Source organism: Phyllostomus discolor, chromosome 3, assembly GCF_004126475.2.
Source record: "Phyllostomus discolor isolate MPI-MPIP mPhyDis1 chromosome 3, mPhyDis1.pri.v3, whole genome shotgun sequence".
NCBI classification, from domain to species: domain Eukaryota; kingdom Metazoa; phylum Chordata; class Mammalia; order Chiroptera; family Phyllostomidae; genus Phyllostomus; species Phyllostomus discolor.
The window spans coordinates 184,035,737-184,059,772 of record NC_040905.2 but is presented as its reverse complement, the minus strand read 5'-3'; the positions used below and the strand labels follow the sequence as shown (position 1 = coordinate 184,059,772).

The following is a 24,036-nucleotide window of genomic DNA, read 5'->3' as shown; positions in this document are numbered from 1 at the left end:
CAGCTTTGGGGAGCTCCCAGGAAGGGGCTCAATACGCAGGCCCTAGAGGCTTTGCCAGATGCAGAGAGGACCTGGGCTCGCGCTTCCCCCACCCCCAATCTCCTCCAACCTGGGCCCTAAGCCCCACTCCTGACCCTCAGCGAGTCCTTAGCGCCCCGACTAGGGAAACTCAGTATTACCGGGAGCCTTGGGAATGTGAACAGGTCGGCTCTTTTTCTCCCTGGGTTACTCAAATTGCCAATATTATTCACTGTCTCCCTCACCCTTTCATTCTAGACCCGGCTTTTTCTTTATTTTGGCATTTGATAATTTGAAAATTATTTAAAAGTACCTACCTTTTAATTCTGAATTTGTTTACCTTAATCCTCAGTCTCTTGACATACCCATCTGCACAAGGCGGCAAACTTGTTTTCCCAGTGGGGAGAAGGCTTAGATTTCAGCCCCTCTGCCACAGACGAGCTGTGTGTGCCTTAGCGAGTTCCTCCTGGCTCTCTTCTGTCCGTGGGAGAACGTTTGAGCTCTAATTGTTTCTCAAGCCCTGATCTACAAGAGAGGGCAGCGACTTGGGTGGAGGAGGAGGCCTCTTAGCATTGATACCCAACACTTTCTCACTCCCACTGGCCTCCAGGCCTGCCCTTATGAGAGGCTGGAAGACCTCACCTCCTGGGGCGTTTGTATCCAGGAGCAGGGGTTGGGTGGGTAAGGTCCTGCTGCTTCATCTGCTCCTTTGCCCCCACCCCCTGCAGCCTTGGGGGCATTTTGGTGGAGGAGGTGGTTGTGCCCCTTTGCTTTTGTTTCAGGCCCCCTGAACAGGACAGGAAGGTCTCTCATCAGATGCTTCCACCCATTTAAGAAAGCTGGGCCTCAGGGTGTGTCATGGAGACCTGAAATGAGCCAATAGACCTAATTAATTCCATGTGCCAGACCTTTTATGGCTGGACCAATTGGAGCCCAGAGAAGATAGGGGCCTCCATCAACTTGCAGTGTCCAGAACTGAGCTTGGAGCCAGGGCTCCTGACTCCTTCGGCTGCCCTCTGGGCCTGCCAAAGGAGTCAGGCCCTTTGCCTTCGGCTGCAAAGGAGCGCTGGAATCTGGCTTCTCCTCTGCTTTCGTTGAACCTGTGGGAGCTGTCATCTTTAAGAAATCCATTGAGCCCTGGCTGGCGTAGCTCAATGGATTGAGCGAGGGCTGTGAACCAGGCACTGCAGGTTCCATTCCCAGTCAGGGCACATGCCTAGGTGGCAGGCCACAGCCCCAGCAACCACACATTGATGTTTCTCTCTCCCTCTCTCTCTTTCTCCCTCCCTTCCCTCTCTAAAAATAAATAAATAAAATCTTAAAAAAAAGAAATCCATTGAAAAAGTGAGATTAGTGCCCCCACCCCCACCCCCCGCTCTGTCAACTTTGTTGTCTGGCTTTTCTTCAGCCTGGAAAGCTCCTCCAGTCTGCTTTTTCCTCACTCCAGCCAACTGAGGAAACAGACGCCAGTCCCAAGAGGCTGGTTGCATGCCAGCATCGATAGACACAACCAGGGTGGAGGGTGTTTCTTAGTGCGACTAGAAAGTTCAATAACTGGTCATTAAGTCCCTGTTGCTCATGGTGGCTGCCCAGGTGTAGCCTGCAAAGGACCTCAGCCCAAGCCCATCATCCATCCTCAGCATCCTGCCTAGCTCAGCATTTCTGTACATGAAGATCCCAGGGGAGGGTACCCTAATATTTTAATTTTCTGGGGACCATCGGTTGATATATTGATTTGTCGGGAAGCCCTGAAGAAAATGAGGTGTGTTTTAGGGATACACAGATCTGACCTGGGAGTAGAAAATTTAGGGGCAGTCTTTCAGTATCTCCACCTCTTTTGTGCCTTTAACTACAGGCTTTCTCACTTCTATGTACAATGTTTCCAACTCATAACCTGACTCGCAGATAGCTTTGGCTTGCCATGGCCCTAATTCAAACTCATGGCATCCTTATTTTCCAGTTCTACTGGTAAATTCTCCCGTTTCTTAGCTCAAATTCCTGGCTGATGGCCAGCCAAGACTGGCAGCTCTTGGATCACATGTCCACTCCAGTCCAATCAGCTGTGTGCGGGTAGGTCAGATGTTTCACAACATAGCTGCCTGAGGAGCACAGTCCTCAGGGGAGAGGTTGGAGGTATTCAGAAGCTTGAATTACAGGAACTCGGAGTTATGGATTACCTTAGCCACTGATTCAGAATCAGGCATGAATCACAGGGGAGGAAAATATTACACAAAAGGAAAAGATTTTATTGTCTTCGTCCACACGCCTGGGTGAAATGAAGGGCACAGCATGAGACCGTGTTCACAGTGCCGCAGAGACCTTCAGGAAACATGTTTTAAGGACTGTTCTGCGCAGACTCCAGCCTGTATGCAGGCAGCTCCCTGGTGCCGGCCCTGCTGTCTCACCGCCTACAGATGCCCTGATCTCAGGGACACTCAGCTTGGCATCTGGGTTGGTCCCTCTCCCATGGTCCACATGAAATCGTTATTCAGGGGAATTTGGTGTAGTCTGAGACAAAGTTCAGAACCACATCAGCGACTCTAAGCCCCGGCACGGGAATCTCCCAGGAACGCTGGGGCCTGTCACACATTCCAGGCGGGAGCAGCAGCGCAGCTGCAGCCACAGCTGCCAGGAACAGCCTGGGCTCCCGCCCTGTGTCGGGGAGGCCAGCGGCTGCAGGGTTTCCTCTGGGGGCCCTGAGTGAGCTCACCCTCACCCGGACGCTCACTGACTTCATCCATCCAAGGCCGCTTGGCCAAGAGCCCAGGCAGGGTGAGGGGCTCTGCTCTCTCCTACAACGGCCCGCGCCACCTAGCAGACTTGGGGGAGGGGTGAGTTTCAGGCCTGGCCCAGCTCCCCGGGAATTGGGGGGTACATATTGAGCTATGAAATGCCAGGGGGTTTTAAGAAAAAAAGATGGGGGGGGTCAAGGGTAGTGGTGGTAGCAGTACTTTGCTATTTAAAGGTAGAAAAATGTGGGGGGGGGGGGGGAGCGGTGCTGGAGCAAAAAAAGAAAGAATTCATGGACAACCGTGGTGATTGCCAAGGAGAGGGGGGCCAGGGGGAGGTAGAGGAGAGTTTGGGGGGATGAATGGTGATGGATGGAGACCTGACTTGGGGTGGTGAACACACAACACAGTGTACAGATGATGTGCTGTGGAACTGTGCACCTGAAACCTGTATCATTTTGTTAACCAGTGTCACCCCAATAAATTCAATGAAAAGGAAAAACATAAAATGAGGCGGCATACATAAAAAGAAAAATGCAAGGGAGCAAAGCTTTTTTCTCCATTTGTTCTTTGGCAGTCCCATCAGGGAATTCCAGGGCATGAATGACATCATGTCTTACAACTGAGAAATCTCAGTAACTCCGTGAAGTGGAGCCCCTGCCTGCACCGTGTTTCTGATGGAAGCTGCTTTATATTTCTTTGTTTGAAGCTGTGTTCTATGTCACATTTAAATGAAGGTTTAATGTTCTTAAATATCTACCGCACGTAGATTACAATGCATGAAGATCACAGGAAATGAACTTCACTTCTCAGCATCACAAACATTTGAAATCAGTAAGAAAGGTATAAAAGTTTGCTTAAAAAAATAACAGAAAGTTTAAAAATGGATCCCCCCCCCCCCTGGCAAAGTCCAAATAATTATGGTCTAACAATCAGAGTAAAGGCTTCAACGGCTCATTCCTTTGCTAAGAATGAGTTCATGCAAAACTGTATGTCCAAGTGTGTGTGCCAGAGACACACATGCACCACACACACAAGCACATACACCCACAAAGACAGACGCACAGCTGCGTTTTTGTTGTTCTAGGCACTTCATATCCACGTTCTTAGGTCTGCCACCTGCCCGTTGCATTTGGCAAGTTACTTCTTTGGAGGCAGGACATTTTCTTCAAAGAAGCCCTGGTTGACGACATTCCCTGCCGGGAAGTACCTGGCCACCACGAAGGAGGAGCCATCGCTCGCAGATGCCTTCCCCACACCCATCTTCTTTGTATTCTTCCACACCATGGCCGTGAAGTGTCCTGTAGGGGCACAGGCAGGGGGAGGGGACATGAGTTGGTTAGCAAAGCCTGGAGAAGGATGTTTCAAGAGATTTGTGAGCCCTGGCTGGTGTAGCTCAGTGGATTGAGCGTGGGTTGCGAACCAGGCATTGCAGGTTCGATTCCCAGTCAGGGCACATGCCTAGGTTGCAGGCCATGGCTCCCAGCAACCGCACATTGATGTTTCCCTCGCTCTCTCTCTCTTTCTCCCTCCCTTCCCACTCTAAAAATAAATAAATAAAATCTTAAAAAAAAAATAAAAATGCTGTCCTTAAAAAAAAAAAAAAGAGAGAGATTCGTGAGCTCCTGCACCACCCTGCCAGGCTCAGGGAAGCTTGATCGGCCCAGACACCACTCAGAGGAAGGAGACACTAAACACACCAATGGCTTGAATTTCCATAGCATCAGGTCCTCTCGGTCACCACACCGACCCTACTCACCACTTTTCCATGCCCAAAGGTTTCATGGTCTCCCAGGGATCATGAGAAAGCCCAGGGACCCCCAACAATTAGGATGCCACCTTACTTCGCACCTGCCTCCAGCCCTTGCGCAAACTCTACTCCGCAAACCACCACCAATCTCCCTGTTCCTCCCCAGTGGTCACTTTTTGTCTTCATCTTACTCAACATCACAGGAACATTTAACAGGGTTGCCTCCTCTCCTTTTCAAAGCACTCCCCTCTTTCCGTTTCCGCCACCTCTTGGCATTGCTCCCATCTCCCGGCCTCTTCTTCCCCCTCTTGATGTCACTGGTAGATGTCAGAGGGCCTGCATTTCCCTCGGCCCAACTCTGGGCTCTCTCTTCCTGCTGCACTCCTCAGGCAATTCCATCTCCGCCTGGCTCCTGCATTTATTTCTCCAGCCCAGACCTCTCCTCTGTGTTCCAAACACAGCTCCTTACTTGACATTTCCACTTGGATGACTCACAGGCATCTCAGATTTAACCTCACTCTGGATTTTGGTCCACCCAAAGTTACCCCTCTCCCTACCCTCCCATTTAGTTAATGGCCACTGCATTGCATCCCCTACCTCGTTCCTCACAACAACAGGGCTGGGTCCCCCATTGGGGATGTGTGAGAGGCATCATTCAGTGCTGATGGATCTAACTCTAAAATACATCTCCAGTCCATCCACTGCCAAAACTTTGGTCCCCACCACCAACTTTCCTCACTTGGGCCATTGCAAGGGCCCCGACTGATGCCCCCAGCTCCCACCTCTGTCTCCTCAGTTCACTCGCCGCCGAAGTAGCCTGAGTGACCACTGTGAGACTAAGTCCTATCTGTTTCCTTCCCTGCTGGAAAACCCCTGGATTGCCTCCATCTGCACCCAGAAGGGAGGCGAATGCTTTGGTGCAGGGGCCTCATTTCCATTCCCTGAACACCCCCGGTTATTTCCCACCGTGGGGCGCTTGCACACACTGGTGTGGAATACTCTTCTGATGACTAACAGCTTGTCCCTCAGGCCCCAGCCTTAATGTCACGTGTTCGGAGAAGCCTTTCACAGTCACTTTGATTCCCTGGACACTTCCCTCCCCAGATGGTCTTATTGCAACTGGTTTTTTTTCCCCTTTGTAACATTCTTGCTTGCTTACTGCTTGGCTCCCTCATGAGGCTACCAGCCCCACGCGGGTAGAGACCAAATTGGTTTATTCCCCGAAGTATGCACACGTGAAGTGTACAGTAAACTTTCACTGAATGAGTGAATGGCACGAGGGAGTGAATGAGTAAAAGGCAGATGAGAGAACCCTCTTGGACTCAGCTTTGACTCCCACTGAAGTGCAGGCCTTCTGTGTTTTGAGCTCTTTGAGGCCTTGGCAAGGTAAAGCCTCCTTTAATTCCCTCCATTCTGAGTCAAATGGCCCAGTCCTGTCTCTCTCTTTTTTAAATATTTTATTTATTTATTTTTAGAGAGGGGGAAGGGAGAGAGGAAAATATCAATGAACAAGAGAAACAGAGAAACTTCAATCAGCTGCCTCTCACAAGCCCCCAACTGGGGACTGGCCTGCAACCCAGGCACATACTCGGACTGGGAATCAAACCAGCGACCCCTCAGTTTGTAGTACGATGCCCAATCCACATCAGTCAGTACTTTCTCAAGCTACTGCAGCCCCTCCAGATACTCTGCGGCTTGCTGCAGCTTCTCAGTAGTGTTCTCCCACTCAGGCCATATGCCCCTTACTCACTCACTGGTCCCTTCAAGCAGCTAACATGGCTTAATTTCCTGCTCCTCTCCTGTCTGGGGGCCAATGAATTGCTGCTGCAAGGCCCTCTGTGCTCTGTGGCCACAGATTCTTCTCGTCTCCTGGGAGTAAAGGTCGGGAGCTCATCTCTTCCACTTTGACTGTTGAGGTGACAGGTCAATGGGACATTGACTCCCATGTCACCGGAGAGCATCCACCTGCTAAAGTAGCCTTGAGGAAATTATGTCTCCTCCCAGAGGGCAGGCACCACAGTGGCCTTCCCTACCCTGCCCGCCCCCCCGTGTTTGGTGTTGGACTTGGAACAGAGCAGGTGCTCAGTAAGTATCTGGTGAGGAAGAGACAGAGGGAAGGAGGAAGGGGGAAACCATGACCAGAGTAGCTGAGGTTCCCACAGGGTGGTTAAGGAAAAAGGAGATTAACCACTTTATACGCATTAGGATGGAAATTATTTTTTTTAAAGATTTTATTTATTTATTTTTAGAGAGGGAAGGGATGGAGAGAGAGAGAGAGAGAGAGAGAGAGAGAGAGAGAGAGAAACATCAATGTGCGGTTGCTGGGGGTTATGGCCTGCAACCCAGGAATGTACCCTGGCTGGGAATCAAACCTGGGACACTTTGGTTCCCAGCCCGCGCTCAATCCACTGAGCTATGCCAGCCAGGGCTTGGAAATTATTTTTTTAAAAAAGAAGTGAATTTTGGTGAGGGTGTGGAGAAATGGGAACACTGGTACATTTACATGTTTTACACGTGCATGTTTTACATGTCCCCAGACGCCAAGGTGGAGAGTCTGATCCCCAGTCAGGGCACACACAAAAATCAACCAATGAGTGTGGGAATAAGCGGGACAACAAATCCATGTTTCTCTCTCTCTCTCCCCTTTTTCCTCCCTTTAAAATCAATAAAGTTAAACATGAAATTATCATATGACCCAGCATTCTACTTCTCAGTATATACCAAAAAGAATTAAAAGCAGGGACTTAGATATTTGCACACAGCAGCATTATCACAATAGCTGAAAGGGGGAAAAACCTAAATGTCCATCAATGGATAAACAGATAAAATGTTGTATACACATACCATGGAATATTGTTCAACCTTCAAAAGGGCTGAAATTCTAACATAGGCTACAACACGGAGGAACTGAGGACATTACGCTAAGTGTAATGAGCCAGACACAGAAGGACAACTATTGCGTGATTCCACTTATCTAAGGTTCCTAGAACAGTTGAATTGGAGGCAGAGAGCAGAACAGTAGTCACTGGGGCTTGCAGGAGGGGCAGGGAGGGGCAGGAGTCACTGTTTAAGGGGCTCAGAGTTTCGAAATGAGACGATGACGATGATATTTGGAGACGAACAGCAGTGATGGCCGCGCACACGGCATGTGAGTGCACGGAGTCCCACTGAACTCTACACTTAAAAACGGTTAACATGGTAATTTTTAAGTTTGTTTTACCATGAAATTAAAAAAGAAAAGAAAAATGAAAGAAACACAGAGAAAGGAAGTCTGGTATCCACACTTTCCCAGCCCTTCAGGGAAGAAACAGCAGTGATGTCCCCCACGTTGGTCAGACACGGTGAGGACTGAATACGTGTGCACTGACTGAAGTGGTTTTATTTCCCCTGCAGTTGAACTCTTTTTATCATTCTTTTTAAAAACGATTTTATTTATTTGTTTCTTAGAGAGAGGGGAAGGGAGGGAGAAAGCGAGGGAGAGAAGGGGAGAGGAGCACTGATGTCAGAAAGAAACACTGACTGGTTGCCTCTTGTACTTGCCCCAGCTGGTGACCAAATCCACAACCCGGGCGTGTGCCCTGACTGGGAATTGAACCCACAACCTTTCGGTTTGCAGGACGACACCCAACCAACTGAGCCACACTGGTCAGAACACTTTCATAATTCCTCCATTTACGTATAGTTTACTTATTTGTCTACATCCCAAAAAGATTTTCTTTCTGCAAATAACCAAACATAAACACAAATCGATAGCTGACATGATACAATCAAAGCAAGATTTTAAACAAAACAAAACTTTAAGTACAATTACATAGCTTTTCCACTTATCCCTAAAGGTGTATTAACCACTGCCCCCAAAACTCTGATTTTTCACCTCAGAGTAGAAGAGACACACGTCTTGCTAATTCACCCTGGTCCTTGTGGTTCTGAGTCACAGCGCCAGGCTCTTGGCGTGGACAGGCGTCACCGCATCTATACACTGTCTTTTCATTACGGCTCAAGTCCTTTATCACAGGAGCCTTTTCTCTCAAAAGACCACATGCTTTGGCCACTGACGCACCCAGCGTCTCTGTCACCCACAAAAGCAATGCCGCGTGTCCACTGGTTGCCAAGAGGATGATCACAGACACAGCGAGAGCTGCAGCGGCAGCAGCGGTGCCTGCGGCAGCCTTTCCCAAACAGAGAGGCTAAGCCATTTGTCTTCTGGCTGGGGAAGTAATTAGGTAGAATATTTATAGAAGAACTAAAGAACACAACTTCCTTAGCAACCATCGGGTAGATAAACACTGGTTTCTAACTCTCACCTACTAACAGCTTCCTTTTTCTTTCTCTTTTTCTTCTAAATGGATCACATCCTCTTTCCTGCTAGGACCCAAACTTCCTAAAACATATACTTGAAAACCACGTTAAATAAGTCACAGTGCTGCCTGTGCAAGGGAATAAGGTGCAACGGCCAGAAACCTTGAGAAAGCTCCTGTTGCATTATGTGGAACAACCTCTGCCCGTCTAGGTGTGAAGAAAGCCAGCGCACAACAGGTTGTGTATCTGAAACCTGAGTATTAAACAAGGAAAAAAAAAACATATTTACACAAACGCTGGTATCAGCTCAGAACAAGCCTAGAATGACACCCAGGAAACCGGCATCATTAGTTGGGAGGGAAAGTACCAAAGGCCAGGGATGGATGGAAGGCTTCTCACTTTGTACAGCTGACAAATTTCATGTCAGGTAAAAAGTATTGCTAATTGAGAATAAACAAACAAACAAACCTACTCATTCAAATAGAATGTAACAAAGGAACTGCAAGACACCATTCCGCCCCACTCAGCACATAGTGTAGAGCTGGGTTCTTCATCACGGGACATGACAAGGGCGGGGCAGGGTGGGGCGGGGCGTGATTACAGGGTATTTCAGAGGCCCTTTCACCGACTGCATGGGCTCGGTCAGGGGGTCCCAGGACAGTGGTGCAGCTCTAGGGGAGGCCGAAGTGGGGAGATGGGCCTGCAGATCTTTAAGGGTCTTGCAAACCCAGATTATAACCCCACCCAAATCTGTGCTTCTGGCTCAGGATGAGGCTCCGTCTGTCCCCAGGCATTGCCACCCGCACCTGGGATGGCATAAGTGCTAGTTGCCCTGGGGCTTTCCTCTTCAGAGGTGGGAGGTGCGGGGCAGTCGGTGAGACAGGCAGTCAGTGATCACGGAAAGCTGAGTCCCATTCCTAGCTCTGATGCTTGTGAGATCCCTGTGCTGGAGCAGGGGCATCAGATTGAGGACAAAAGGCATGAATAAGTCTCTTCCCATTCTGGGGTGCAGTGTCCTCTGCAAAACTGGTGGAATGAAGCCCTACCTCCAAATGGTGGGGCTCACTCTGCCATAGATGGGGCAGCGCTTTATAACTAGCAAGTGGCTGCACACAGAAGTAAAGCTAAGACCTCACTCTGGCCCACATCCCATTGCCTGTGAATCTTGCTTATGGGAAAGCAGATCCAGACACTAGAAAATCAAATGTCTTGCCCTGGCTGGTGTGGCTCAGTCGACTGAGTGCTGGCCTGTGAACCAAAGGGTCGCTGGTTTGATTCCCAGTCAGGGCACATGCCTGGGTTGCAGGCCAGATCTCCAGCAGGGGGCGTGCGAGAATAAAATCAAATGTCTTCTAGACACGGGTCTTTATGAGAAGGACCTTCTCTTTATGAGAAGGTCACCAGGCTCTGCCCACACATCCTTAATCACTGGCAGAAGGTTGTTACTATTCTCTCCTTCACCAATAGAATTTAATCTTCATAGAACCATCAGTTCTCCGTCAGAGCCCTGACGGCAACCTCCTTCATCATCCCAGGCCTGCCTCCACCCCTTCCTCCTGCCCATGTAGCTGCAAGAACCCTGGCCCAAGAGGGTGAGCAGAAAACCACAGGAAACAGTGACTGGTTCTGAGAGTATGTCACTTCCTGTTTCTGAAGAACCCCCCAGAGGTTGGGAGGCTATAAGTGGCTCCACCCACAGGTGGGGTGGGGTGGGGTGGAGTAGAGGGATAGGAGTGGGTAGAGAATCCCTTTTTCAGTTTTTCTGGTGCCTTCTGATCAGAGAAACTCACAGCCCCCTCCAACCCATCCTGGGCCACCCCAGGTGGATCTGAGTTGGTTCTGAGGGAAGACAGGCACCTGGTGAGGCCTGGTGTGGAGCAAGAGGGAGCCCAGAGCTCACTCAGAGCGGTTGCCTGGGGCTTCAGTCAGTTAAATGTTTACTGCTACAACCGTTATGGAAAGCAGTATGGAACGTCCTCAGAAAACTAAAAATGGATTTGCCTTTTGACCCTGCAATTCCACTGCTGAGACTATATCCTAAGAGCACTAAAACACCAATACAAAAGAACCTTTGCACCCCGATGTTCATAGCAGCACAATTTACAATAGCTCAGTGCTGGAAGCAAACTAGGTGCCCATCAGTAAATGAATGGATCAAAAAACTGTGTTACATTTACACAATGGAATTCTATGCAGCAGAAAGAAAGAAGGAGCTCCTACCCTTTGCAACAGCATGGATGGAGGTGGAAAGCATTATGCTAAGTGAAACAAGCCAGGCAGTGAAAGACAAATACCACATGATCTGACATTTGACAGGAACCTAGTCAACAAAACAAAGAAACAAGCAAAATATAACCAAAGACACTGAAATAGAGGACAGACTGACAGTGACCAGAGGGGAGAGAAGAGGGAATTTCAGGGGAGAATGGGAAGGGTTTACAGGAACAAATTTAAAGGACACATGGACAAAAACTAGGGGGAGGGTGGTAATGGGAGGGAAGTGGGGAGAGTTGGGTGGGTGGGCTGGAATGGGAGTAAAAGGGAGAAAACTGTACTCGAACAATGATTAAAATTTAAAAAATTAAAAAAAAATGTTTACTGCTCACCAGGGAAGCCTATGGGGAAGGCTGTATGGTCCCACAGTCAGTCAGCTCCTCCCTGTATCTAAACTCCACCTCCCAGAATGTTCTGTAGACACCACCACCTTGCCCTCCCCTCTGAGACAGGGAAGGACAGCGCCTCAATCCAAGTTCACACAAATAGCAGTGCCAGGGCTGAGACTAGCTCCAGGCTTTTTGTATTCCAAGCTCACCTGAACCACAGACCCCAGCACAGAGGTGAAGGAAGAATGCCTGGGAGGCAGTGCGGGTGGGGCACAGGGCAGGAAGGAAGTCGGGGTGTGAAGGGAGGTGGGAGTTAACACCGAGAGAAGAGCGGGCTTGGCCCTTTTCCTGAAGGCCCCAGGAAGCCACTGGCAGTTTCATCAGAAGAGTAACATGGGCAGAGGTGGTACTAGAATATTGTGGGTGCTAGGGAGCTGGCTGCACAGCGGCGGAGCAAGACTAGATGACTAGTTAAAAGTGCTGAGGCACCACTTCCGGAAAGAAGCACTGAGCAGCTTTTAAAATCCACAGTTTCCTTCCCTGGCTGGTGTGGTTCAGCAGACTGAGTGCTGGCCTGCGAACTGAAGGGTCGCTGGTTCGATTCCCAGTCAGGGCACATGCCTGGGTTGTGGGTCAGGTCCCCAGTTGGGGGAGTGCAAGAGACAGCCAATCAATGTATCTGTCTCTCATTGATGTTTCTCTCTCTCTTTCTCCCTCCCATCCCCTCTTTCTGAGTAAATTAAAAAAAAATCTGCAGCCTCCTTGTAACACACTCCAGTCACTTGACCCCAGAAGAATTGGTGGAACAGGAATCATCAGCCTGGGATCTCTTAGATGCAGGGTGTGTGTGTGTGTGTGTGCGTGTGTGTGTGTGTGTTTTGAGGAAAGAGAGTTTTACCCTTTGGACAAAAGCAAACCAGAGAAATAAGGGAGAGGTGAAACAAGAGGGAAATGATTTGCAGAGGGTGAGGCTAGGCCACTGGTGTCACCCTGTCACTCACCAGTCCCGGAGTTGAAGCCAGGCTGCTGGAAGTTGTAGTTCTTAATTTCACTGTACCATCTGTCAGCCACCTCCTTTCCTGTACAATACAGACACTGTGTAAACCTCAGCAGCAAAAATGACCCACTCCCGTTCCTTCCACCTTCTCCCACTAACCCCGAACCACCCGTCCCGCAACAGACATCTGACAAAGCACACGCAAGCTGGCACAGGGACTTCTGCCCATGAGCGTGCCCAGGAGGAAGAGATAGCCTTCTTGGGGATCAGGAAGAGCCCTGGCCGGAGGTCACCTGCATCCGTGCCTCGACCCTGCTGCTACCTTGCTGTATAATCCTAGGCAAGGCCTTCCCTTTTCTGAGCCTGTCTGTACAAGAGGGTTAAAGGCAATGTACTCCGAGGGCTTCTAATGATGCTTCAAGTTTTCCAGAGGCTCTGCCTTCATCCCACCCCAAGTCTAACTCCCAAAATATCCACAGGAGGAAAGGCAATTGGCCAGGGTTTCCACCACAGGCAGGAGGGCCCTCACCTGGAGTGCCCACTGGCCCAGCAGGTGCTGAGAGGAGAAAACCCACAGCACTTCCCTGGAAGCTGAGGATCTCAGGGCGGGAGCTAGGAGGAGCCTCAGAGCTCAGGGCAGTAAGCCTCCAACTTTACTGCATGCACAAATCGCCTGAAGTTCTTGTTAAAAGGCAGATTCTGATTTCAGTGGTCTTGGATGGAGCCTATGAGTCTGCATTTCTAGCAAACTCCCAGCTGCTGCTGCTGGTTTGTGGGCCACACTTGGAGTGGCGAGGCCTTAGAGAGCAGGGGCTACCCACTGGCCTTCCCTGGGGAGCGTTTAACAACTGCTGATGCCGGGGGCCTGCCGAAGACTAACGGTATAGGTATTTCTGGAGGAGAGACTTAGGCACTGGTATTTTTAAAGATCCTAATGTGTAGTCAGGGTGAAGGGCCATTGCCTTAGAGACCATTTACCCAACCCCTCTCTATAGAGAGAGGAAAACTGGGGCCAGAGAGGGCCAGGACTTGCTCCAGGCTCCACAGGAATGGAGCCATGTCTCCTACTGGCTCTTCCCATCCCTGTTCCTCCACTCCCAGGCCCACTAGGGCCCAAAATGAGTCCTGGAGAGATGGCTGCAGACCGTGGACTCCCGCCTTCCTCAGGAGCATGCACACACCTCTCCTGGGGGCCACGGTGCTGGGGAACCCAAGAGGACATTTGAGCCTCCCCACCCCATCCCTGCTTCCCCCACTGGGAACTCCTAGGAATGTGAGGCCTGGAAAGGAGGAGTCATTCTCCAGCTGGGGTTGCAGAACGCTTCAGAGAGGGAGGGAGGGCTCTCCAGCATTTTTCCTGAAAAGCCACGCAGGGCTGTCAGAGCTGGGAAGCCCAAGAATGTCTGGTCAGTGTGGCGGGGATGCCATTCCAGGCTGAGACCTCAGATGAGGAATTGCCTTTTCCATTATTATGATTTTTTTCTGACATAGCAACAGCTCTATTGTGCTTTTCTGCTGAAAAAAAAAGTTTATATACCAGCACTGTAAAAAACATTTAGAAAAATGTGACAAAAGTAAAATTCTTCTGTAGCCGAGACGGGAATGCACCGGTGCCCGAAGGGTCAGGCTGAGACTCTGCACGGAGACTGTCTGTGTTCCCCACCCTGCTCCTCAGCTGGGAGCTCTTCCAGAAGAGGCGGGGTGTCCGGGCAGTCGGAGCCATCTCTGTGTCCCTGGCGGCAGCCCAGGCCTGGCCCTGAGCTGGCCGTCAGAGACCCTGTGGTGAGCGGCACTCAGCCCCTGGGAGCAAGCTGGGCCCTGGGGCCCCTTTCCCTTTCTGGGCCCGTAGCTGCCACATGGCTACACCACAGAGGGTGCCTGGCCTGGCTCAGGCCCAGGGCAGGGGAGCCGAGAAAGCGACCCACCTGTCTGATCATAGGACGCCCAGGCCAGGTTCTCTCCGCACTGGCCGCGGCTGGACTCCGGGCTGTGTTTGAGGATCCTTGTGCTGGCCAGGGCCTCTGAGTACCTGCCAGAGATGATGGTTCTTGGTCAGAGTGGGCACAGCGCAGGGAAGCCCTGAAGTCTCAGCCCTAAACCTGTGTGGCCACGCTTCCTTCCCTGGGCTCGAAGAGGAAACCAGGAGCAGCCCACCTGCATTTCCCTGGAGCCCCCCAAACACCCCGTTTTACACAGGAACCAACTGAGGCTCCGAGGAACAAAGGGCCTGCCCAGGGCAGTGGCAGAGTGGTTATTCAAGCCTGGCTGTATCTGCCCCCGAACTTCATGTCCCTCCAGCCACCCCAGGGCCCCTCTGACTGCAGCCGCAGCGCCGTGAAGGGCCTGTCACCCTAGGGTGTGGGGGGACTCACTGCTGAGCCTCCCGGTTGAGCTTCTTGCAGAGCTTCAGCGGGGGGACACCATGCTGCTTCCGGTACTCGTTGTGGGCTATCAGGACCTCGTTATTAAACTGTTTGGAAGCTGCAAGGATTTCAAAATGGAGACTGTCTCAGTGCAGAGAAAAGACCACCCAGAGTGTGGTGGCAGGTTCCGGAGCAGCACTCCGCTCGGACCTCGGGCCACGTGGAGAGGCTTCCCCGCAGCACCCCAGGCAAATGGACAACCGCGCAGCGCCGCCCCACACCTCTGCCCGTCCCGTCTGCAGCCCAGGCGCCGCCCTCCACGTCTCTGCCCATCCGCACCCCGTGGGTTATGCAGGGCCGTGTGGGCCGTATGTTGGGGATTTGGGTCTTTATCCAAAGTGATGGCAAGCAGGCCAGTGAGCTGGTGAGAGCGGTGTTTCTGAAAGCTCCTGCTGGCTGCTGAGTGGAGGATGGGCCGGCGGGGCAGAGCAGACGTGAGCAGTGGGACTTCTGAAAGGAAACGCTCGGAGGAGACTGGGTATCTCAGACTGGACCGATGGTGTGTGCTGGGGACGGGGAAGGACCAGGGGTGGGCGCTCAGGGAGAGCAAGCCTGGCTGGGGTGGGGGGTGGGGGTGGGGGTTGCCCACACCGGCCTGGTAAGATTAAGAAGACAGAGGGACCAATGAAGAAGAGGGGACCAGGAAAGGACAGCAGTGGGGAAGTGGGATGAGGGGAGAGTGTGGAAGCGAAGGTGTTGGGCCTTGCAGTGAGGGATGAGGTGGAGCTGTGCCCAGCTGGGTCATGACCTTAGAAAGGGCAAGGTCAAGGGGGCTGGGGTCAGGAAGAGAAAAAGTGGGTGAAGCCAAAGTCAGGCAAGGTCAGCAGTGGCCAGAAGCCACGTCAGTTTGGACCCATCCAACATCCTCCATCCACCTCTCTACCATCCATCCATCCATCCACTGATTTGTCACCTGCCCTGCAGGGTCATCCACCCAACTCCAATCCATCCGCCCGTTTGTTCTCTGAGCACCTCCTCTGTGCCAAGTCTGTCCTGTGCGCTAGATGCCCAGAGACAAATCAGCCACATCCTGCCCGCACAGCCCTCACGCACGGAAGGGAGACAGCCTGCAGAGAGACACTAGCAAACAGGGTGATAGGACCAAGGTGCAGATGAGCACAGGTGTGAGAGGAACTTGAAAAGCAGCCTAGTGTGGTCTGGGGGATCAGGAGAGGTGACCCCAGATTTGAGGCCCCAAAGATGTCTAGACGGCAGCTAGCCAGGCTCAGCTGGTAAAGACGCTGAGTGACAGCCTTAGGGATCTGGGAGCACCCCTCTGTGGAAACGGGGGTGAGATGCATGAGTTAGGAGTGAGGGCTCAGAGTCAGGACCCTTACGCTGAGCTAGTCCCAGCCTGTGGGCAGGAAGGGTGTCAACCAGAGAATGACAGATGCACCATTCATTCTTTCCACCCGAGGTCACGCTCACCACCTGGTCTTCTCCCCTGCTGTCTTTTCACTGGGGAGGCTGAGCGGATGAGCCAGCAGGAAATCCTCTTGCCCTCCCTAGCCAGGTTGCCCAGGTCTCCTGGGCCTTCAAATCAAATCCCACTGGGCCTCAGAGGGGGACATAAGGGGGAAAAGACCACAACTCGCCCTCAGGAGCTTTGGACTAGGTGCAGGCCCAGTGGCAATGAAGGTAACTGCAGGTCATGGTGCTGGAGCTGTCCGAGGGGTTTTCATTAAATTGCATAGTGAGTGGTACCGACCTTGAGGACTGCGGGCCCTGGCAGGACAGTCCAATGAGGTCTAGTCACAGGAGTGTGGGGCAGGACAAGGATGTGGGGAGCAGGAGATGGAGCCTGCAGTCAGGATACAGGAGGCGGGGATGGATAAGGCAGAGGTGGGGAGGCCCATGCCGATGTCCCTTCCAGCTCCATGTCCCGGGCAGGCCTGGTGGGACACCACTAGCCGTGCATGGGGCTGAGTGGCATGCGCAGTGGTGGCCACAGAGGTACTGGGGAAGGCTCCCTGGAGGAGGTGGTATGGAGGCAAAGGGCACAGAAAGGGCCAGGGTAGATGGGATCAGGGTGGAATGGGATGGGAACCTTCCATTTTGCACAACTCATCCCCGGGCTGTGGGGAGGAGGTGAGGAGAGAGGGAGTGGCTGGGGAGCTAATGAAGGCTGTTTGCAGGCAGCTCTGATCTCAGGGCCAGGTCGCGCCAGGCTCCTGGTGTGGTAGGCCCTGCAGTCTCCTTGGCAGAGAGGGACAAATAAGGCTGCTAAAAACTAGGTCACGGCTCTCCTCGTTCCCTAGAATCTGGGAAGTGAAAAGAAACAAAAGTGAAAGTCCCTGTGCTCAAAAAAGATCGGTGCCAGGGCTCCCAGGAAGAGTCAGGAGAACTTCTTGGTAATTTGGCCCTCTGTCCCCACCCCTGCTGGGAGGCATGGGCGGTGGTGGGGTGGGTGGGGGGACCACACATCTGATGGCCCCAGGAGTCCCCTCCCCCCATGGCAGCCAGTCCAGGTGGCTCCCCACAGTAAGGCCTCTGTCTCCAGGAGGCAAGATATCACTAGTGACCACACCCAGCAAGAGCCACACCCCATTTTCTGTAGAAAAGCTCAAGAAGCAAAGATAAACATAGACTATAAAAGGTTGAAGCAAACCTACCCATCCTGCACTGGGCAGGGACAGCCCTCACAGCCAGCCCACGGTGGGGAGGGGAGGGTTGTGTCCTCCTGGGTGGGGACACTGAGGCCCAGGGTGCCCGCCTGGAGTGAGTGAGGGCCGCCCTTCCTTCTTCAGTTGGCCGGTCACCGCTGGGTGCAGGGCCGGTGCGTGGCCTCGCTTATTCCTCAGCACCTTTTGTGGGAGCTTCTACTGTTGTACCCATTTTTTCAAATGAGAGAGGTAACCTGCCCATATTCCCCCAGACAGTCTAGGGGTAGGCCCATGAGGAAGGAAACACTGTCCTAAATGAACCCCTTGCAACCCCCAAGGGCTGCCAGTCAGAGGGAGTCATGGAAAAGAGACAGAGGGGTTGACCAGACCCAGCAGGTGGCTCAGGCCCAGTGAGGTTGGGGCTGCCTTTAAACCTGAGGAGGGAGAGGAAGAGGGAGAGGAGGAAAAAAAATAGGTTTCAGACCTGCCTGTGGGGCCCCAGAGGAAAATTAGGGGCTGCAGGAGTAGAAGCTCCAGGAGGCAGGTTTAGGGCTCGAGGCCAGAGCTGCGGAAAGGTGGAAGGAGCTGGCCGGGCATGGCTCCCTGTGGCAGAGGGGCTGAGGGAAGGCGGCAGGGCTGAGCTGTCTCTGCCGGAGTGGGGGGCACAGACATCTCAGGGGGCGCTGAACTGGGGCTCTTGAAGGTCCCCTGGGGCCCGGGCCTCTACATGCCAAATGAAGAACCCAAGGAGGTCTGTGCCCCTTCTCCCGCCTGGCTGTCGGCTGGGACAGGCTTCTCCTCAGCACCCGTCCTCCTCCTCCTCCAAAGGCCTCCCAGAGCCCAGCCCGCCTCGCTTCTCCCCACGATCCCCACCAGAGAGGCCCCGGACTGTCAGAAGCCAGGGCAGGAATTGTGGACAGGCCCCCTCCATCCCTTGGCAAGAAGCTGGTGTTAAAAAAGAAACAACAGGCCAAAATGGAGTCCCTTTTGCTAAGCCACCTCACCAAACCAAAACTTAATAACTGACCCAATTGTGATGTCAGCCTCTCCCAGGAGTGGAATTTTAAACCCATCAGTCTGGAGTTTCCTGATCACCAGTGAGGCAAGCTGCCTGGTCAGACCTGCTGCTTCCCCCTAAAGGAAGGCGACCCTGCCTAAAATAATCCACTCTTTCAGCTTCTTAATCTCACCCTCTTTCTGCCTATGAAAACCTTCCATTTGGTACAACCCACTGGAGCGCCCTTCTCGTGGCTAGAAGCAATAAATCCCATGAACTGCTGACCAAAGCCAATTAGATCTTCAAATTTACTCAGCTGAATGTTGTTCTTTCACGCTGGTAAGTGACCAGGTCCCACCTTTGGGGTAAAACTGGTCTGTCAGGAAGAAAGAATAAAAAGTTGGGGGGGGGGGGGCACAGAGAAAGAGTAGCTTCTCTTCTTCCAGCCCGGGCTCCAGGAGACTCAGGAGGCCAACACCCGCTCTGCCTTCGACTAGCCAGTGATTCTGGACAAGTTACTCAATCACTTCATGCCTTGTTCCCCTCGCATAGGAAAATGGGGCTAAGAGTCTCTACCTCACAGGGTGGTTGTGAGAATTAAATGAATTAACCCGTGTTGTTGCCCCTTCGGATCCCACCCCTGACTTTCATGGGAGCAGGGCTGCGGGTATTTCAATCGGGCTTTGAAAACCTCTTTCTGAACCTCTGAGCCCAGATATCTGCTGAGCGAATGACTGAGTGAGTCAGCAAATGAATGAGGTCCTCACCAGCACCGGGAAGGCTCTAGGGCCCGAGTCTTCTCATTGCTGATGAGGAAGCTGTGGTCTCTGGGAGGACGGACCCGTGAACTGCAGGATTTCACAAGGTGAGTGCACATTCAAGCTAGATCTAAGAGCAGCCTCCTCTGCCCCAAATCTCGCATACTTCCCACTTTACGTATACTTTACTCTCCCCTAGGAAGAAGACGGCCAATGAGGAGTCACTCAGTTGCTTTCAGGAACAAGGGTGTCCCGGAGCACAGGCTCCAGGCTGACCCTCTGCGGACAGGTGACAGTCACTGAGGGGCCGATGGAGCCAGGGCCCGTTCTCCAGCCCCGCTCGCGGCCACTCAGCCTGCCTGGAGCCCTGGGCCAGTCCCTGGCCCCCTGGGCTCCTGGTGCCCATCCTTGTGAAAAGGAGGGATGCCATCTGTGGGTTCCAAAATATTTTCAAAGCAGGAAAAGCCTTTCTTTGAACTTTTTTTTTCCAGTAAAATCAACATGTAAAAATAGAACTGCCAGCCCTGGCTGGCATAGCTCAGTGGATTGAGCGCGGGCTGGGAACCAAAGTGTCCCAGGTTCGATTCCCAGCCAGGGTACATTCCTGGGTTGCAGGCCATAACCCCCAGCAACCGCACATTGATGTTTCTCTCTCTCTCTCTCTCTCTCTCTCTCTCTATCTCCCTCCCTTCCCTCTCTATAAATAAATAAATAAATAAATAAATGGAACTGCCGAACTGATGCGGCCCCCACAGCCCCACCCCGCAGAGGTGTCCGGGCCCCACTCAGTACAAAATTCCTGGGCTAGTCAGCCCCTAAATGCCCTTTTGCTCTGATGGCACGTGTGGGTGGAGGGGATGTTAAGACTCTTAGAGACAGATAATTAGAGGGTGTGTAAAAGTCCCCTCTGAGCCCGTTCCAGGCTGATAAGCAGGCAGGGAACAGGTGGCAAATGGCCAGTATGGTAGGGGAGAAAGCCCACAGCTGGGAACTCAGAGAGCCGGGTTCAAATCCCAGCTTGTCCACATACTGGTCAAGGTATGAGCTTCGGCATAGGACCCGACCTTGATAAATCTATATAATTGAAAATAAGTAGCTGCAAACCTGCAGTAAGAGCTTAATGATTGGTGATCACTATTATTAGGGACTAGAGGTTTTCGCTGAGCCCAAGATCACTGTCCTCCTCTGCCCCCATCGCAGTTGCTGCAGACTGAAGCCCAGCAGGGAGACCAGGGCTGGGAGGCGGACCTGGAGGTCTCCGAACACTGGGCCCAGCGTCTCCTGGAAGGAAAGCTGTGTCAGTCACGTGACGGGTCTTCAGCAATGTCTACTACCCTGAGCAGCCCTGGGGCGTGTCTGAGGTTTAAGAATAAAAAGAGACTGGCTCCTATGTAGCGGTGAGGAAACTGAGGCCCACAAGAGGCAGGGCCTGGCTCCTCACAGCGGTCGTTAAGGAACCATATAAAGCTCCCATGTGGCTGCACCTCTGTGAGTGCCACCGGCCCTGCTGCACAGACCCCAGGCTGGTGGCCCACAGCTCCAGGGCCTGTGCTGAAAGTGCACTGGGCCTGCGTTACCCAGGAATGTCACTTTCTCTTGGACACCTTTACAGGAGCCAGGCACTGTCCTAGGGGCTTACAGTCTTTATTTGGGAGAGACAAATAAAATGCATGTGGCTATGAGGGAGAGAGGCCTGGGCCAGCATTTTGGAAGGCCCCTGGTGGTGTGAATATATATGTGTGTGGGGCATGGCACACTGTCAGGGGGGGGGGCAGTGGCAGAAGGCACTGTCCCCCGCCCCTCTGAAACCTGCTCAATTCTGCATCTTCAGTCCTAGAAGGTGTCACTACCATCTCGTACCCAGACACACCTCTGACACTTTCCTCTCATTCACAAGTTAGTCACTGAAGTCTGCTTGACAGTACCGTCTCCAAAACCCAACCTCCCCTCCTCTCCAGTCCCTCAGATGCCTGTCATCTCTTGCCTCAATAACTGCAGCCTCTCTTCCTGACCCCCACCTCTCTCCTCTCCTCACTGGACCCACCCTGACACAGCACTAGTAATGCCACTTTCAGATTAACACCTTTAGTACCTAATGGCACCCCAGGTCTCAGGGGTGAAGTCCAAATTCTCAAGGCCCTCTGGGGTTTGACCACCTCCTCCAAGAGCCTTCAACGGGCCCCTTTGCAGAGGAGACCTCTGTTCCCCCGAGCTCCCATTGTTCTTCACCTGCACCCATACTGTGCCTTGAGTCACTTCCAACCTCTTATTGAAGCCATGTGATCACCACTCAGATCAGGTTTATGATCCATGTCACAACCCAAGAAAACACTCCTGAGGACAAGGGTCATGCCCTCCCCAGCACTGAGCCCACAGTGTGGTACACGGCGGATAGGTGGTGGGGTGGATAGACAAGAGGGAGGGAGAGAAGGATAGATGGATAAACGGGCAGAAGAATGGGCGCACAGATGAATATTAGCAATTCGGGAAAACTGTTTCTTTGTGGAGAAGCTGGGAGCAACTGATTAAAATGTGGCTTTAGAGAATTTGTGGATTTTTAATCTACACAGAAAGGAGCTGATTTCTCACAACGCTGTCGCACCTCTGCCGCTCTTGCCCCATCGCCACCCACCGCCGTGAGTTTTGGTTTCCTGACAACTCCTTACGGCACCTTTTCCCCACTGTGAAGGACCCTGGGGACCATAAGGGCCACCTCATCGTGCAGATGGGGAAAGAACCTTGCTCAAGGCCACACAGCAAGTGCTCAGCACAGCCAGGGCTGCAGGCCAGACCTGTCACTGCAGGTGAGGCAATCCCAGGGAAGGCCACTTGCTCTCAGCGCTGGGACCTCACGGCTCTGGATCTTGAGGAGAGATTTGAGACCCAGCTTCGCTCTCCTGAGGCGATAGCCTCAGCTTCCCATGAAGCGGGACTTCTGAACTCTGTGCAACAGCTGTTTGCTAAGAGCCTCCTGTGAGGCGAGAACTATGCTGAGATTGAACCCCACCCCACCCCCACCCCGGTCACCAGGAGTCCGTGTCTGTGGGAAACAGATCTATGTCTGGGTACAATCCCGAGCTGACTGCTGGGAGGGCTGTAACCAAGCAGAGATCTGCCATCCTCCTAGGGGGTCAGGGAAGTCAGGGGTGGCCTCCCAGCCCAGATGCTGAGCCTACGAGGATGGGGAAGACTTTCGACCTCACAGAAGTGGCAGTGGCAGAGGCAGAGCGGTGGTGGTGGGTGCTGGGAAAGGGAACCCAGGGGAAGGGACCCGAGCGCCAGCCTCAGGATGGCTGAGTGGAGGCAAGGGGCCATGACCAGCTCCCAGAGGACCCCAAATCTGGGCTGAAGAATGCACACTCTCTCCCTTGCAGACGACGGGATGGAAGGTGCTGGAGAAGGACGGGATAAGATCTACATTTTAGAAAGTTCACTGGGGACAGCCACGACGGTGAAGATGGGCCACCAACAGGTGGAGAAAAGGGGGAAGCGGACTCTGGCAGGCGGCCTGGCACAGAGGGGGCGCTCAGGGGAGGAGGGACAAAGACACACGAATGATCGATCGACCGACCTGTCCTAAAGAAGGTTGGTAGGAGCACGCTGCATTGCAGCGCAAGATGCTGCCACAGTTTGGTGGCTTTTTCGAACTCCTAACTATTCTGAAACAAAGCAAAAGCCACGCCTTGGCCAGACACGGAGCACTAATCCCATCAGCGCCTGGAAGCCCTCCCAGACACAATCTCTGGCTCGCAGACAGGGGACCCTCCCTCGGACTCGCCTTCCCTCCCTCTCTCCCGGGGGCCCACGGCCACCCCGGCTTCCTGGCTACTCCGGAAACTGTCCGCCCAGCGCCTCCAGGCGCTAGGTTCCACGCGCCGCTCCATCCCGCGTTTGGGGTTCTGCGGAGCTGCATCCTGGGCGGAGGCGGCACCCCAGCTCTGGGGAGATCCAGCCCCGCTGCGTGGGAGGGTGACGGCGAGCATCCCGGATCCCGTGGCTCCTGATCCATCCCTGCACCCTGGCCCGGTGGGCGCAGCGGGCTCACCTGATTTGCCCATGGCCGGCTCGGTTTGCTCCCGGGCTCCCGCTGCCTCTGCGCTCCCTGGCTAGTCGCAAACCGCTAGGACAGCCCTGGAGGAGGTCGACCGGCCGCAGCCCCTCCCCCGGCGCAGCCCGGCCCCCGCCTTATAAGGCAGCAGCAGCTGCTGGCCGAGGCGCCTGGGGCCACCCCGCCGGCTGCCCGGAGGAGGCGCTGCACAACCCTCGCTCTGAGGAAAGGCCCTGGAGAACTTGTCCTGCGTTAGGGACCTTAACGACGGCCCAGGGCTCTCTCCAGGTGCGGACCTGGAGCCCGGGGCCTCCTGGATCTCAGCCCCGAGCTGTGCCTTCTCGGGACTCCGGATCCCGCGCCCCCCAGCAGGTTCCCTGCAGCGACTCTGCGGAGGACATGCTGCCAGGGTGGCGGTGTTCGCTGTCAGGGCGTGAGGGACAGTTCTTGCCTGGGACAGGAGATCTCCCTCCTCCTCCCGAGTGTGTCGCCTTCCTCAATCCAGTGACAACGGAGTCCGAAGGGCAAGTCCATCCTCTCCCCTGGACATACCCTCTGGTGTGAATCCGGGTCAGAGTTGGAATGCTGGCTCCCCTCTGCCTGTTCAGGCCCTCCCCATCCCTCAGGGTCTTTGTGTCCCTTTAACTTCCAGAGGCCCTGACCTTTCCTGACCTTGAGGGCAGCGGGGGGGGGGGGGGGGGGGGGGGGTACTTGGTCTCTCTCACGGTCCCACCCCTGTGTGAGAAGGACACTGGCATGAAGGCTTGGCCTGGGTTACCCACGTCACGCCCCAGAGCAACTCCGTCCTGGG

The 24,036-nt window shown here is 53.3% G+C and overlaps 1 protein-coding gene and 1 long non-coding RNA gene across 3 annotated transcripts; one reads left to right on the top strand and one right to left on the bottom strand.

Annotated features, from left to right (window-relative positions):
• Nucleotides 1–3,468: 3,468 nt before the first annotated feature.
• Nucleotides 3,469–23,361, bottom strand: GLIPR2 (GLI pathogenesis related 2). Of its 2 annotated transcripts, none has more exons than XM_028518113.2 (5): nucleotides 23,223–23,361; nucleotides 14,769–14,877; nucleotides 14,322–14,425; nucleotides 12,401–12,478; nucleotides 3,469–4,048 (listed from the first exon to the last, which is right to left on the bottom strand). In XM_028518113.2, the coding sequence occupies exons 1-5, from the start codon at nucleotides 23,233–23,235 to the stop codon at nucleotides 3,888–3,890; spliced, it is 465 nt and encodes a 154-aa protein (XP_028373914.1). In that variant the 5' UTR covers nucleotides 23,236–23,361; the 3' UTR covers nucleotides 3,469–3,887. The 2 variants fall into 2 exon arrangements, with proteins under 2 accessions (XP_028373914.1, XP_035877813.1); XM_036021920.1 differs by lacking the exon at nucleotides 23,223–23,361 and adding an exon at nucleotides 17,432–17,452.
• Nucleotides 19,046–20,859, top strand: LOC118499728. Its single transcript, XR_004902250.1, has 2 exons — nucleotides 19,046–19,284; nucleotides 20,378–20,859. It is a non-coding gene; the product is annotated as an uncharacterized LOC118499728 (long non-coding RNA).
• Nucleotides 23,362–24,036: the final 675 nt, after the last annotated feature.